Genomic DNA, 16,774 nt, shown 5'->3' on the forward strand with positions numbered 1-16,774 from the left:
CTGAAGAACGTGCCTGACGTTTCTCAAGGAAGATGCCAGCCTAATCTGTTGCGATTTCCGCACGCTTGTGCCCGCTTCACAAAATGCAACTTCCAGTAGTTACAAGCCATGCATCCAAGACTCTCCCAAAGAACTGTGTGATTGGGCTGGGTTATAATGGATCCGATAGTGTTTAAGAGATCCTACAACTATGTTGTTAAGGGCCTTGTAAATTGTCAGAGCTGTGAGCTTGGTCTGGAAACATTGGCAGCAATTTCAGTGGCCACTGATATCAATAGCTGCTGACAGACCGAGATGGAGCAGAGCTATCCATTCCCACAAACCTACTTTTGATACAGATCTTCCCTCAGGGCGATAAAGGCCGATTCAGTTCCACAACCGTTGCTGCCCACATCAAGGCACGTAAATGTAAATCAGTCCCATAAAATATGTGAAGGTGCTGCATTGGACACACAAACTTCTACACCTTTGGCACTACGGAGCAGTGATGTTACCTTTGAAGTGCTGGACAAACTGCTTAGTGTTCAGAGAACCACCCACCACTTCTGGTAGCTAGTCTCTAGATCACCTGCAGTAACAACTCAAGGACACAATGTTGGCTGTGAAGTAGTTCTTTGCAGTCTTCACTGCCACTTGGTAGACAAAACTTTGTGACCTTACAAGTGTTTGATCAGCTTTGAAGTGTTTTCCATCATCTGTGCTCCAGTTGTGTCCCAGCCTTTCATTGCCTGCGGCTCCTCAGCAAACCGAGGAGCAGTGCAGACCCTGGGAATGAATACCCCCATTACACAATGAGACCAGGGTCTCAAGAGGATCACTGGCTCGATCCACTGGAAAATCCCCAGAGCAGTCAGGAACCTATTTTGTTCCCTTAATCTCCACAGATGGACCATCCAAATGGGTTCCCCACATTTGCAATGTTGAGGTTGCTGCCAAAAGTCCAAACTTCACCAGAAAGTAATCTGACCATGACAGGGGAGCTATGGACCACACTTGTATATAATCCTTCTACCCGCTACGTGCAAATACTAAATCATGGGTAAGTCCTGTGAATAACACATTTTCCCCCATTGACACCTTGTCAAACAGGTTTTTGAAACTCTGTACTAACCTGCTAATCTGGTTTGGTAAGGTAGTTATTTGAATGTATGCATCATGATGGTGTCTTGTCAGTCCAAGCCTATCTTTGCATAAAGTCTTAACCATTTATTTAGGTTCTTGTGTTACTGCCTGCACCATCCTATTAATTTTTACTCAGAAATCTGTGTTGAAAAGGGTTTATGCTCAGGAAAGTATATTTGGGATTGCTGTCTTGATTTGTGTCTAGTACCAAATGTTATACTTGCAGTGTTCTGGAAAACAAATGCAGCCCTATCAATGCATAGAAATGGAAAGTAATCAATAGGATTTGCTTTCCTGCAATTTTACAAGCAAAACAGCAAATTGCCACATGAAATGTAAAACGACCACTTAATTGAACGCATTGAAATGCAAGTAGAGCTTGCACTTTATAGAATTTTGAATGGACCCTGTTAGCATTTGAATGGTCTAAATTATAAACTTTAAATTTATAACTTATTTAAATCAATATTTTATATTTTTACCTTTGTACAGTAGTATAAAGTGTTTCTGTTTGCTTATTGTTGTCATTATTAGTGATTTCAGATACTGTTACAATTACTTTATTTTGGAGGAACATGCCAATGAGCTTCTGCAATATAACCAGCCATGCATTACACAGTACACCTGGTAGCAGAGTCCTGGAATAGAAACTTTTCACTCTACAAGTGCTGCGTTAAATTCAGCTCCCTATTTACAATCAACAAGCATGTATGCTTCAAAATAATGAGTGTAACAAATAGTAGAGTAGGTTAACTCTTCCAACACCATGTTCATGCAAAGTTTCTTAAATTTAACACACCTTAAGTACACTTTGATTTTGTTTTTGAAGAGGGCCAGAGTATTGCCCTTAACCACAAAAATAAGACATGCCCTTTTGAATAAATCCTATCTCAGATATGCAGGAATATTCAGAGAGAGATCATATGTAGCTTTAAAGAAAACCACAGGCTTTACTGCAAGATATAGTGTTAAAAACAAGATTCACAGAGGCAATGTCTTTTTAATGATTTTTTCCAACATTGTGTCAGTGCTTAAGAACTATCTAAAACAACATTCAAATGGCATTCTAGTTGTTTGAAGGTGTTTCTGTGCAAGGTTCCGTAGATCCATGAGCATGTTTAGGTCACACTGGGGAATGGGGTGCAGAAAAGGGGTTGACCCGCTTAACCAAATACTTCTGCAGATATTGATATTGTACCCACAGCATATTGATACCTCCCTCTTACTTGGACACCCAAATTGGATCTAGCCAACGAGATACCATAGGTTCCTATCTTCTAGATTGAAGTGTCATGCAGTAGTAGGGTTTATATTTTAACTGTATGAAATGTTTAAATGTTATCAGACTAGAAATATTTTTGTATAAAAGTTTATTATCACTTATAAAAAATATGACACAGTATTTGCTGTCTTAAAACATTAATTTTGATTTCCTATTCAGGCTGAATTCTAAGAACAGGTGCTACTATAGTTTTATATATTTTAAAAAGCATTACAATAGGCTGCACTAATATTAATTTAACCTAAAAAGGTTTTATAAAACCAGCAAAACCATCTATTTTGTGATGAGCATAGAAAAATCTTATTTCTTGAAGTTTCTGTGGTTGACCACTTCTTCATTAGTTACCTGCAGCTGGCACCTTCCTGCCAAAGAAAAAGAAAGTATCTGAAGAAGTTTATCATGTATGCTTCTTTGTATCACCTACAGGAAAACTTCAGCAAATGGCTATAATCCAGATGAGGCAAGTCAAGACCTTTTAGTGTACAGATTGTACCAGAGACAAACTTTAAAAGACAAATATTTGCACTGAAAAAGCTGTGGCTGGTATGCCTATGACTACAACGGCAGAATTAAACAATATGCTACTCTTTAAATTGCAGCAATACATAGCAAACAATGGCAAAGGAACCTGACAGACATTTAACACATCTTCAACAAATATGCAACAAAAACAAATTAGCATCCTAGCCAATTCATTTAGCAAGTTATAAAAATTCCACCTCGTGTATTATTTTCTTGTATACAACTATCATGCGAGAATGGGTGCTATAAACCAATGAGTAAAATTATTCCTACATTTTAAGTTCTACAATAAGTATCTTCAGACAAAACAGTAGACAATTTTCATAACAATAAGATTTCAGCTGCCCTGAATACCTAAGAGTTCACCATTTTCCTTTAGAGTGTTTATTTTTTAAAAAATTGAAGGATAAAAACATGAAATTGTACCATGTAAGTGAGCTGCAACATACCATTTTAACTAACCATAGCAGGGATGGGACCCTTGCAAAGTTTTAATGGACACTTGGCTGGTTCATTTGCTCAGCAGGTCTATTGCTTGTCCATGGAGCATACAGCTAGATTCCAGCAGGGGGAAAGATAGGTTAAGCAGCTGAAGTTAAAATAAATGAAAATATAATAGCAAAAACAAAAACCCACATCCCAAGAAACAAACAAAAACAGTAATCTTAAATTTTTCAACCACAATTGTTAACTTGGTTCATTGCTATGTTAAACTAGATAATATACCACTATACTGAAACAGTACACTGTCATATAGTATTAGTTTCTTGTTTTTGGAATATTAAGAAAGGAAAAGTAAATAAGATCTTACCTAAAGAAGTTTAACTGAAGCTTAGAACTATTTTGCTCTACACCCTCAGCTCTCGTTGGCATCCTTATAAAACTACTGTAGTTAAAGCTCTGCAGAAGTACAGCACAGCTTTTTAAGACTGGCTGAACTTAGTGCCGTTCTCAAGAGTTCTCTTGCACTAGACCTGTGTCCCTGGAAGAGTACCTCGCTGGGGATATTTCCTTTCCTTGCCATTGAAGAAGCAGCATCTAAAAGATCTAAAAAGGTGTTTCTCCTTGCAGAGATATCCCTTAAGTTATCTAGGTATTTTAAACCTGGTGATTTACAGAAAACATTATCTGACCACATTTACATGTACAACAATGACTTTGTAGTATTTGTGGGACCTTCTACTACCCACTCCTTGCCTTAATTTACAACGTATTTTAAATAAATCTAAGATTACACAACATTTCCTTTAGAATTATTTTATTAAATCATAAATGTACAACAGCTTCTTAACTCTACACACGCACTTAAATTTTTAAAAGGAAAACGTTATGTCTTATTACACCATGATCCTGGCTAATAGCTTTTCAAAACTTTGAGAAAATTCTTTAAAAAAGGTTTCACATGTCACCTGAAACTTACAAATTTAACATTATCAAAGGAATGCTTCTACACTCTTACAAAGACCACTAGAAAGAAACAACAATTAAAAAGCTAAGAAACTGTCTCAAAGGCATTTTTACAATCCTTCCTCCACAGTAAGGTATGTTATTAAATAATCCAATCCATTCACAAAATGGCTCTCTGCATCTGCTCTGGTGTCTTCTGCCATATCACTGCATATTTATGCATGACTGAGATAAGTTTCCTTAACAATGTTATTCGAAAACCTGAAGCTGTTCTTTTACCTCTGGGCTCATCCTCTCCTATTTATACAGTGAAGCCTGTTTCAACAGAAGTAAAGAGTAAAAAAATAGGTTATGAAGTTATCCATCTACCCAATTTCTTTTTTAAAGGAAAGATAATATCCTAAAAAGCTTTTACCCCTGCAGCTAAAGTCAAGAAACACTGCAATTTTAGCATTTTAAAAATGTACACTCACCCATGAAAAGCTTACAGAAGATCAATAACGGCTCCGCCCTCCATATCCCCCACTTCCTCCACTTCCTCCAGGACCATAGTTTCCTGTATTGTTAAAATGGAAAGCATAAAATTAACAGATGAACAGCCATTCTCAAGCTTCATCAAAATCTTACTTTTAAATTGCAATCACCCAAATTGCTCAATTCTACAACAGCCAATTAGTGCTCTCAACATCTTTCAATCAAAACTGACATCAAAGTAGATCACCAGATCTAACTAAATCTACAAACATTCCTGTCTTAGAACTGTGTCAACAGGGGGAGGTGGTAGCTGCCCCTTTCAAGGAGACACAGATTGATCTGTACAACATGTATGCCAGGCTTTCACAACCTGACCAACTCCCACTTGTTTTGGAGTACAAGTCCCAGTAGCCCAGGCCAGTATGGCTAATTAAAGGGGATGGGGGAAGTTGTAGTTTAAAGACTGATGTATGCAAATGGCAAAAGAGATTCCTCAGAATTATGCTACAATTTGGAATGACCACAACTAGGCCTCCAGAAAGGGTTGTGCAGGTAGGAATAGGTTTGATTCTTAATTGCTGGGTCACCGGGGGCAGTCCACTTCAATTGCAAGTTACCTCTTGACTTTCTATGTATATACAGCTTTCACGCCTATTGGGAAAAATAAAGCACTACAATGGGAGTGGGTTGCAGGGTGCAAACCCTCCCACTATCACTCACCGGTGTGCTATTAGGAAAAGATAGCAATGACCCTCTTCCTCTCCTAAAGGCAATTCCAGGATTTGTGGGAAAGGGGGGTAGATACTTTTCTATTTCACTTTTCGTATTACCTCCACCATATGGTCCTCCCATGTTCCTGCTTCCACCAAAATTTCCACTCTTCATTGGACCATAGTTTGAGGGCTGTTGGTTGTAGTTTCCAAAATCATTGTAATTTCCTCCTCCATAATTGCCTGAATCAATAAAAGTTTATGCTGATTAATCAAAATGCTAGCTTTGAATATAGAATATCACAAAAAACATGCCTTCGACTTACATAGAACGCTGTTGGCCATCACATGGACTGCAATGTTTTTTTAATACTCTACTATCAGCCTTTAGATCAGCCGTGATAAACACATTTTTAGACCTTGTAGTTATTAAACTTCAGAACACCTTTTGTGTTCCAGTTTCAAGAGCAATGTATTTTTATCTTGCCTTTCAGGCAATTATTATCCCCCACAGCACCCCCAAATAATTTAATAAAAAGACATACTCTGCCACCACAAATACTTTTGAATTCCTACCAAAATAGAGAGGACTAAAGCTAGGGCCCAGTGTTCTAATTCCTTTCAACATTACCTCCTCCGTAGTTGTCATAGCCACCTCCATAGCCCCCACCCTGGTTGCCATATCCAGGTCCTCCACCACCATATCCTCCTCTTCCTCCGCCATAACCAGGACTGCCTCCAAAATTGCCACCTATTGTAAAGCAAGTCTCAGTAAACATACAGAAAAACATGCAGCTTATATCAAGAGTTGAACTTATATTTCATATAGAGTATTATGGCCACAACCATATCCTTTTAAAGAAATAATATGCATGTAGCAGACTTTCAACTTTTCTTGGAACCACACTTTTATACCACACAATTTTCCTCTATAAAGCAATGTGTCACATAGTGTGGGGGCTGCTACTTGACAAAAACCTAATCAAGAGAAACATCAATATATGCTGCTATCCTGCAAGCCACTTGATACAATTATACTCACGTAATTGCACTTTGCAATAATTATGCGCATGTCTTGAAATCAAACCATAAAGTCACACCGGGTGCTTACAAAGGCTCATGGCTTTGCAAGTGCTGATAATCAACAATGCTTGCCAAGGTGCAATACACACATGTATGTGGAAGCCTCGCGGGCCTTATTAGGTCTGGAGGCCAGAGGTCCTCCATCACTGATTTGGAGGTATGATTTGGTTCCAAAAGAAAACCATTACAGCATATTTATATGGTTGACAATGGATTACGGGCATATGATAGCAATTACATTGATTTTGAGTATCTTTAGACCCGACTGGACAATAAAGAAAATTTAATTGCTTATACCATTTCCACTAGAGCACACATACATACTATGTCTTCCTAAGCAAATTAAAGAGACTAACCTCCTGGTCCCCCGCCATATCCATTATATCCATCACCAAATCCACGACCGCCTCCATAGCCATCTGTTAAAAATAAAGTTTTTCCTATTAGTTTACCTAGTGCAAAAAATGAAAACATTAATGGTTGCTGGCCATATCATATTCACATAAGGAAAAGGAAGACCGCCGTAAGTGTTCTTATTTTTATGGAACCCCAGGTCATAAAAACTTTAACAGATTAGTCTACGTGGGCTTATTTAGTGCTTTGCAAAGATCACTGATGAACTGACTTACCAGATCCACCTCTGAAGTTACTTCCAGGTCCAGGTCCAAAGTTTCCACCACCTCCACGCGAGTCTCCGAAGCCAAAGTTACCTGAAAGTGTTCATCAGCTTCAGTTAACTACAATACTATTTCCAAAATATTTAATGTAAATACGATGCAATTTGCAAACATACCTCCTCGTCCACTCCTTGAGCTCTGAACCTCTTGCATTTCTTGTCTGGATAAAGCTTTTCTTACTTCTGCATTATGACCATTGATAGTATGGTATTTCTGCACTGTGTTCACAAAAGATGGGGGGGGGGGGGGAGAATAAACAAATGATGCAACCTTCAATCTAATCCCTCACAGCAGTTTCAGTTCAAAATTAGAGAAAACATTAATGAAGAATGCAACACTGGTGAAATTCAATTTTATACCCTGACTTTCTACACTAGTACAAAATGTAAACCTCAACATGCATCCTTTTCCTGCTAGAGGCAGGAGAGCCCAGTTCTAGTTTGTTGTTCAGCAGGCAGTGAATACCTTCAGCAAGAAAGGTGTGCATGGTCCCCATGACACCTTCCTGCAGGAAAGTGGAAGATGTTCTTGCCACTGCTCAGCAGAAGAGATCCAAATACCTCTGCCATATCACAATCTGGCAAGCAACACTGATTACTTGGCTACCAAGGCCAGCTTAAAACAGTGGCAACCATTTTCTTGCACAGTATAAACTTGGTATGCAATTTACATATATGCATGTAAGAAGAAATGGCAGCCTGCAGTGGTTACACTACATCCTGAAATGACTTGCTTGCTGATACAGTGATATAGAACCAGGCCCAAACATGGGTACATAAAATATGTAACAGTGACAAAGATTGTTAATAGTATTTACTTACATACAATTTTATCCACTGGATCATGGTCATCAAAAGTTACAAATCCAAAGCCCCTCTTTTTACCAGATTGTCTGTCTGTAATTATTTCAATTGTGTCGATTTTTCCATATTCCGAGAAGTAGTCTCTAAGGTGATGTTCCTCAGTATCTTCTTTAATTCCACCAACAAACAATTTTTTCACAGTTACATGAGCTCCAGGTTTTCCAGATTCCTTGAAAAATAAGTTTAGCAAAACTGCCTAGTTAATTGTTGGTCAAACAAAAAACAAAACAAAACCCTGAATTTCTAGTTGCTGGTGTTAATGAATAACTAAAAATGTGAAAACTGTCAATTTCCATTTCTGCTGCATTAAATAAACATCAGAAAATTTTAATAATAGCGTAGGAAACCGACACCTTAGGCAGTATGAGTTGGGTTATTTTTATTGCTTTATTTCGGGAACGTTTCAGCAGTTGTCTTTCTCCGTTATCGCTATGACCTATAATTTTGGCAAAGTGTAACATTCATAAACACTATAAGAATGCTCAGATCACTTCACGTACATTAGTATGTTGCAATGCTGAGAACAATCCTGTAAAATTGTTTATTATCCCCATATATTGGGGTTTGAGTGGCTTGAGGCAAGACTTGAACTAGGAGTTTCCCCATTTGTAACAGTTTGAGGCAATATGCCATGCCAACACTCAGTTTCTACCATCAAATATATTAACTTTAGATCCCTGGCTTTTGTTGTATGATCACAGAATTGAAAGGAACTCTGAGGATAATCTAGTCCAGGTCACTGCAGCGCAGGAATATGCAGCTGCCCCATCCAGAGATCAAACATGCAAACCTTGGCATTATGAACACCATACTGTAACCAACTGAGCTTTTTCCTCAGCTGCATACTGCCAACATTCAATGAACTGCTTGAGACCTGCCACAGAAAAGTCACTGCATGAAATCCATACCTCAGCACAGGTTAAGGAAGTATTGCTAAATGGGTCTAGCCCACTGAGCATGTACATCCTCCAAGTTGCAGTATTTTACATGCAGCAGCAAAAGCATTTTCTGAACAATATAAACTTGTCTGCTTTAAGAGACACAGATAAGAGATAAAAATATCTCAAATTTAAAACAGAACAAAACTTACCTCCCTGGCTACAGCTCTTTTCGGCTCAACTACTCTTCCATCAATGGAATGAGGTCTGGCAGCCATTGCTGCATCAACTTCAGCCATGGAAGAGAATGTTACAAAACCAAATCCTCGTGAGCGTTTGCTTGCAGGGTCTCTCATAACCTACAAGATGAAGGTTGTGCATTTCAACTATTAAGTTCTAAATTACAATTATTGCCACACACATTTTGCTATCAGCAATAATTCTGTTTAGCAATTACTTTTCTAAGCAGTTGCTAAGAAGAAATACAACTGTACCCTAAAGAATGTAGTTTAAGAATTGAAGTCTGAACAAATAACCGAGGAAAAGAATTTGGAAACTATCAAAGGCTGTCAGCGAATAGTACTGCTGCTAACAGGGATTGCTAATCTGTAGCTCTCCATGTTACTGGACTTAAACTCTCTTCAACTCCAGCTAGCATGGTCAATGGTCAGGGATAATGCAAGTTGTAGTTTAACAATATCTGGAAGGCCACAGGTTCCTCATCCCTTGACCAACATATATTCTAAGTTATACACAATATATTTCATGAAAAAGGAATTATAGGCTTCATAAAAAGTGATGATTGAATGTTTCAATTTTCTGATTTTAAAAATCACAATCTATGTTAATCAATGGCTAAATCAGGAAAGCTTACTGACATTAACCTGTCACTACCCGAAAATAACATTTTCTATTTGTGTTATTAAGAGATTCTAGACTGAAAGCTAAAAATAGTATACAAGCACCATTAGCTGCAAGGAAGAACTAAACTTCTTAATCTCAGAAAAGATGCAATTGTTCTCATGGGTGATCGATGTCTATTAACCATTGAAGAGTGTATCTCACATCTCAGCACAAAGGAAACAGAAGTCTGCTCTTCTAGACAAATCTGAAGACAGTTGTGGCTGCTAATGAACCAAACATGGTTTCATCCTGCATCCTGTCTTCCAGTGCATCTGGGTTCAAAGAGGACCAGACTAGCAACCAGAATATATTGCCTATTTTTTCCAGATTAATTTCCCCCCATACCCAAAGCTATCTAAAATCAAAAAGATTAATGCACACCACTTACCACACAATCCGTTAACTTTCCCCATTGCTCATAGTAGTTTCTCAAACTTTCTTCTGTGGTTTCGAAGCTTAAGCCACCAATGAATAGTTTGCGGAACTGCTCTTTTTCCCTCTAATTCAAATGAGAGAAAAAATAGTAATATAGCATACAATTTCTTCCTAAACACATACTAGATTTTATATATCCAACAATAACTGAGACACTATCTTTTCTATTTGGGTCAAGCACTTCAGTTGGAAAAATATAAAAAATACATAATCTAGGTTTTATGTTTGCCAGGAAACAACTGAGAAAAGCCTTATTGAACTTGATGCCTACCAAAGAAACACAGGATTTAATACAAACTGGAAAATAGTCGTAGCTAATCTTTTTGATTCTTTACAGCAGGGGGAGGATGTTGAGCTGAGAATCGTGCAAGATTTTCCAGATATGTGAACCTATAGACCTCACAATTTAACATCCTGATAATATGGCTTCAAGCACTGATCAGTATGTACTCGAAGACTCAGAAATTCTACTCTGGAACACACACTCTATGTCATTTGTGGCAAATTAAAAACCTCCTCAAAACCAACCAGGTGAACTCTAACAATGTACAGTGGTACCTTGGTTCTCAAATGCCTTGGTACTCAAACAACTTGGAACCCAAACACTGCAAACTGGGAAGTAAGTAAGTTCCGGTTTGCGAACTTTTTTCCTAAGCCAAACATGCTCCTGGTTTCTCCAAACTGCAGTAAGAAACACTGCCAGTTTCTTCTCTACTCTTTTTCGAAGTCGGCAACATAGTTGCACATTACAAACTTCTACAAATGGTATTGTGTTTCTATGTATGCTAGTCCAACAATAATTATGTGGATATTTAGTATACGACAAGCTGTTAGTTCAGGGGCTCTTTCTATCCCTATGGCCCACTTGAGAGGGCAATATGGAGAAGAACAAACAGTCACAAGATGGACCAAGCTTGTTTTTTCCAGCTCTGGAGGCTAGGACCAGAACCCAAAGCAATGGATTCAAGTTACAAAAAAGGAGATTCTGACTAAACATCAGGAAGAACTGAGAGCAAGAGTAGTTGATAATCGACTCACACAAGAGGTGGTGGACTCTTCTTCCCTAGATGTTTTTAAGCAGATGTTGATTGCTATCTGTCCTGTATGATTTAGTTGCAGGGGGTTGGACTAGATGACCCTTGTGGTTCCTTCCAACTCTACAATTCAGTGATTCTAAGAGGTTGCCATAATCAACTGGCAATTACTGACATCACTATTTACTTACATATGATCCCTCTTGATAATTGCCATACTTTTTGACACAGTAATTTCCCTGTGGCATTGAGTTCCATAGTTCATCTTTCCTCAAGTCAAAAACACTGGCTCTGGAGGTCACATGCCCTAGCATTCCCATTTTAGGCAGAATTTGCTAATCTAGAATCTCTAAAACAGAGCCACATTAGTTTGTATCTCCTGGCCCCAAAAAAGATGCCTCTCAAAGTATTCATCTATCCATCAGTTTGTAGAGAATAGTATTGTTATTTCATTACTTCTCCTTGCTCTATAAACCTTTACTTCCTCCAACACTGGCTTCCTTCTCTAATCACCATGCTGTCTATTCCTAAATTAATAAATATTACCCCACTCTTCTTTCATTTCCAGGCCATCTTTACTCAATTCAGGGAGGTGATTAATGCCTTCTTGTGAAAGCGGGTGGTCCCTACCTGCTTGAAGGAAGCAGTGGTAAGACCGCTCCTTAATATGCCCTCCCTGGATTCAGAAAATCTAAGTAATTACTGGTCAGCTACAAATGTCCCCTTCTTGGGCAAGGTTCTTGAGTTGGTGGTTGCAGACCAGATCCTGGCACTCTTGGAGGAAACTGATTTTCCTGATTCATGTCAATCAGCATTTAGGCCCACTTTCAGCAAAGAAATTACTTTTGTTGCTCTGTATGATCTCTGTCAGGATAGGAGATATGTATCCCTGTTAATTCGCCTTCACCTCTCAGTGGCTTTCAGTACCATCAACCATGGTATCCTTGAGTGAAAGTCCAGGATGGGGGTAGCTCGCACCCAGTAGTTCTGGTCGTACTTGGATGGTAATTTCCAAAAGGTTATGCTTGGGGAGAGCTCTTCAGCCCCATGGAGCTTCAATGTGGGGTTCCTTGGGGTTCAATGTTATCCCCTATACTGTTTTATAAACATCTACAGCACATGAAACTGCTGAGTGGGGTCATCCAGAGCTTTGTAGTACATTGCCAGCAATATGCTGCTGACTGCCTAAGAACCAACCTAAGCCCTACAATAACATCTCAGGCCCTTCTTTGCGTGCCTCCTCCATGAGGTCATAGAATGATGGAAGTATAGAGTTGGAAGGGATCCCAAGGGTCATCTTGTCCAATCTCCTGCAATGCAGGAAATTACAGCTAAACAATCTCTGACAAGAGGACCACCCAACCATTCTTTGAAAACTTCCAACCATCTTTTGAAGGGCGGCAACACAAGAATAGACCATGGTTCCCCATTTGTGGTATTCTCTCCCCAATGAGGCTCGCCTGGTGCCTTCATTACATATCTTTAGGCACCAGGCAAAAACGATTCTCTGTAACTAGGCATTTGGCTGATTGAACATTCCGTGGCCTTTTAAATGTGTTTCATATGAAGGTTACTTATTTGTTTTTATTCTTGTTTGATTATGTACATTGTGCTCTGGTTTTGTATTGTTATGCTGTGAACTGCCTATGATTGTCAGATGAAGGGCCATATACAAATTTAAAATAAACTTCCTCCACCTACATGAGTACATGCACACAGGGCAGCTGTCCAGTTCCTAAAACCAGTACAGTCATACCTCAGGATAAATATGCTTCAGGATAAGTATTTTCGGGTTGTGCTCTGCGGCGACCTGGAAGTAACAGCGTGTTGCTTCTGGGTTTCGCCACTCGCGCATGTGCAAAGTCAAAATGACATCACGCACATGCGGCGAACCGCAACTGGCGCATCTTACGTTGTGTTCAGGATGCGAACAGGGCTCCAGAATGGATCCCGTTCACATCCCAAGGTACCACTGTATGTTATTCTGAGATAGAGTGAAGTGTTCTTCTATTAAAAGCTTCTGGAGAGGCTTCCTAACTCATAACTTGGGGGGGGGGGCATGCTTAGAGCCAAAAATGCACAGGAACATCCCAGAGGTGCTTCTTTTCCTCTCAATCCCAATACAACTGCCCATTTTCCCTCCTGCCTTCCAATTTTTCTCCTCCCCCACGCTTGCCCAGCCACATTGATATCTATTTACTCTTTCCTCCCTTCTACCTGATGCCACTCTCCCCATATGCCTATTACTGTGCACGTGGGGACCTGCTGTTGAGAAAAAGTGGATGTATGAGAAGGCACTGACCAGCTTCTTGAAAGGATGCTGAGGCCCATCAATAATCCATGTCCACAGCTTGAGAAATATACTGTTTTTTTCTTTTTGCCACCACTACCCAAATTTAGGGCATAGAAATGTGCATAAGAACACCATAGCCAAGAATTAAGATACAAGGAGAAGATTGCCTGTATATCAGTTTCCAGAGTACAGTACTGTATTCTCTACACAGTATTCCTCAGCAGAAAACAGAATTTGAAATGAAAATTTTCGGATTGTATGTGAGGAAAAGAGTTATATTTTATATTTATGTTTCTTCCTGAGAGCACTGTTGAGCATAAGCCATTTTAAAACAGCAACCATGTTTAATTCATACTAAAATAAATCATAACAATAGTGGAAATAAGGGATGAGAATTTCAACAAATTTGTAGGCCAAATAACCAGACGAGCAGAAAAACAGCATTATAGTCAGCCCCATATCTTTTTCACAAAATGTGGACCATTTTCAGTTCTTGGTGTGTTTCAAAGACCCCATAAGCAAGAAAAAATTTATTACTGTTAAGGTAACTGTGTTTTTCATACTTTTAAAGCTTTACCACACTTTGGTTTTACAACATAATAGAAGTTGACAAAATATTCTAGACTGATTGGAAAATAAAGGTGTTAATGTGCATCTACTATGCATTCCCCACATTTAATCCCCCAAAAGCATGTTTATCGACTTGCTCTCAAGTCTAACAGGGTTGAGAAACAAGGGTTGTCCAAGCAGTTTGCGGGTCAGACCTAGAAAGGTCGCCATGGGGATTTAACATTACTACTGACTCAAACCAACAGCAGTCTGGAATTACTTTAATTAAGAAATGTAGCCCTGTACCTAATAACTGCAACTAATGCCACTGGATATTAGCAGGGAGTGTGCACTACTGACCAACCCCCCTACCTTTTAAGATTCTACTACACTCCCGGAAATACTATTTAAAAAGTTCCCGAGGCAAACTAACGCTATTCGTTAAGTGCGATAAGGCCCCGCGCTTCGCTGCGTTTAAGCCTTCAAGCCCCAAAGGTTCAAGGAAGTAAGCGGCAACGTGTCTGCTGAGGCAAACTCTTTTGATTTATCGACTTTAACATAACGATCTGAAACACCTGATGAGGAAGGCAGATGCGAGTTTATAAGCCTTGCTCACCCTTCAAGAACTTAAAAATGCCATAGGGTTGGCTGCTCCTCCGCCTCTCCAGCGAGGATGGCTCCGCCATGTGACGGCTCCGAGAACCCGAGGTGCACAGCGGGCTGAGAGAAAATGGCGCCGAGCACCACCGGGAGGGGGCTCGTTCCCAGAAGGCCAAGAAAGGCTACAGCATTCCGCTCTGCTGCGCACGCGCGCTCCCCCCTCCCCATCAGATTAGGGAGGAGGGCGAGGGAACCCGCCTTTTGTCTTTACTCGCTCCTTCACTTCGTACGCTTTCGCTCCCTCCTTTCCTTACTATACATACGGCTCAGTCCTTTTCCAGTAGACTGGAAATGGAAAAAAACTACTGACCTCCATAATTCTCCCTAGTCCTATGTGGGGGGATCCCTAACTTGTCCTAACTACTTAGCCGCCACAGCCTCCCCCCGCCTCCTCAAGGGCTGCCGTCCCTTCCAGAACCTTCCACACTAACGTCTTCAGTAGCAGGCGGCAAGCGCCGCCAACTGCGCCACCAAGTGTTTTCCAGTTAACGGACTCTGCGTCATCTCAAGTATCTACGCTACTGGCGTATTGTGCCGCAGTTAGTCCCCGCGCTAGTCAGCACCACTACACCGCAATCCCTTCCACGCAAACTGACTAACACCCGAGCTTTAGGTTTCTCCCGCTAACGTAACGGAGCTACGTGCTTTGCGTAACGCGGTTGGAGAATGCGATCCCGTCTTTCTGGTAATGGCGGACCTCATTCTTACGTAGTTAAAAATTCAAGCATCCTTGCCGCCCCAGGGTTTTTTAAAAATACGCGAAACCACAAAATTGGCGCGACGTAACGGGGCAGAAAGTAATAACGAATCGAGCACTCTTCCACAGTGTACTGCTTTTTGCTTAAACCATCGTTAACCTGAGGTAACGTAAAGCCGTTTAACATGGCGAGAGAGGTTTTTGAAAGGGACATCCAAAATGCGCATCGTCATCTCCAGCGAGGCCATCGACTGTTTCCGGCGACGTCCGGCTTTGGCCGAAGAGCGCCGAAGAGTACTCGAACCTCGAAAAAGCACCTTCGATAATTTCCGGAAAGAGCCGAAAGCAACAAAAGCCCACCCATTGCTGTAGTCCGGAAATTGCCGAAGATGCACGAAGACTCATAATCGCGCCAAAAAAAAATGGGGAGTATAATTAACCAAGGCCCCATCCACCCTGCTTTCTGTATCAGCTTAACTAGCACTAACCTAGCGGCGCAAACGGTATGCAAGAGTGCGCTTTCTCCTCCCGCCCCCTCAAGCGCTTCCTTTGTCGCTTGGGGAAAATAAAAGCCCTGTCATTAATGGTATTCAAATTCAGTGTTGTATATTATATAGGTCCTGGCAAAAATATCTTCCGTGAGCGAGCGGCTGACGGCACCCGCCATTAGGCGCCTCCTGAGCCCCTTCAAAAAGCAACCCACGGGACCAAATCTAGCCCCTTTTCCCAGCACCCGCCATTTACACCCCACCCCCGCTCTCTCTCTCTAGCGCCTTGGCTTTCCAGGCGGCTCGCCCGCCCGCCAACCCCATAAGGACACAATGAGTGTAAAAAGGTCGGCCATTACTGAGCCACGCCGTCCGTTACCTCACTCACCCAGTCGCTCTCCCGGTCTCCGCGAGGCATTTTCGGCCGGTTGAGGAAGCAAAGAAAAGCAAGGGAGGAGGCGAAAGGGTCTTTTTTAAAAAATTAAAAATCGCTGCGGTCTTTTTTCTGAGGCGAGCCCCCCTCAGCAGGCAGGCAGGCAAGCAGGCGCGGTGACGGCGGCGGCGGCAGCAATGGAAGTGTGTGAAGCGGCTAACGACTGCGCGGGCGGCGGCGGCGGTGACGACGTCGACGGCGGCGCAGCAGCGAAGGGCGGGAACGAAAGGGGGCGGAGCCTCTGCTTCCTCGCGCAGCGGCGCT

The 16,774-nt window shown here is 40.9% G+C and overlaps 1 protein-coding gene across 4 annotated transcripts; it reads right to left on the bottom strand.

The window, feature by feature from the left end:
* Positions 1-2,475: 2,475 nt before the first annotated feature.
* Positions 2,476-16,701, bottom strand: HNRNPA2B1 (heterogeneous nuclear ribonucleoprotein A2/B1). Of its 4 annotated transcripts, XR_013394824.1 has the most exons (12): positions 16,457-16,701; positions 10,310-10,420; positions 9,231-9,377; positions 8,099-8,309; positions 7,394-7,495; positions 7,230-7,310; positions 6,957-7,019; positions 6,149-6,268; positions 5,638-5,760; positions 4,807-4,889; positions 3,376-3,480; positions 2,476-2,766 (listed from the first exon to the last, which is right to left on the bottom strand). XR_013394824.1 is itself a non-coding variant. In XM_077937030.1 (11 exons), exons 1-10 carry the CDS (start codon positions 16,493-16,495, stop codon positions 4,828-4,830), a joined length of 1,059 nt encoding a protein of 352 aa, XP_077793156.1. In that variant the 5' UTR covers positions 16,496-16,701; the 3' UTR covers positions 2,476-3,480; positions 4,807-4,827. The 4 variants fall into 4 exon arrangements, 3 of the variants coding, with proteins under 3 accessions (XP_077793156.1, XP_028606125.1, XP_077793155.1); XM_077937030.1 differs by having other exon boundaries at positions 2,476-3,480; XM_028750292.2 differs by lacking the exons at positions 2,476-2,766; positions 3,376-3,480 and adding an exon at positions 4,168-4,648 and having other exon boundaries at positions 16,466-16,701.
* Positions 16,702-16,774: the final 73 nt, after the last annotated feature.

Source organism: Podarcis muralis, chromosome 12 (genome assembly GCF_964188315.1).
Source record: "Podarcis muralis chromosome 12, rPodMur119.hap1.1, whole genome shotgun sequence".
Taxonomy (NCBI): Eukaryota; Metazoa; Chordata; class Lepidosauria; order Squamata; family Lacertidae; genus Podarcis; species Podarcis muralis.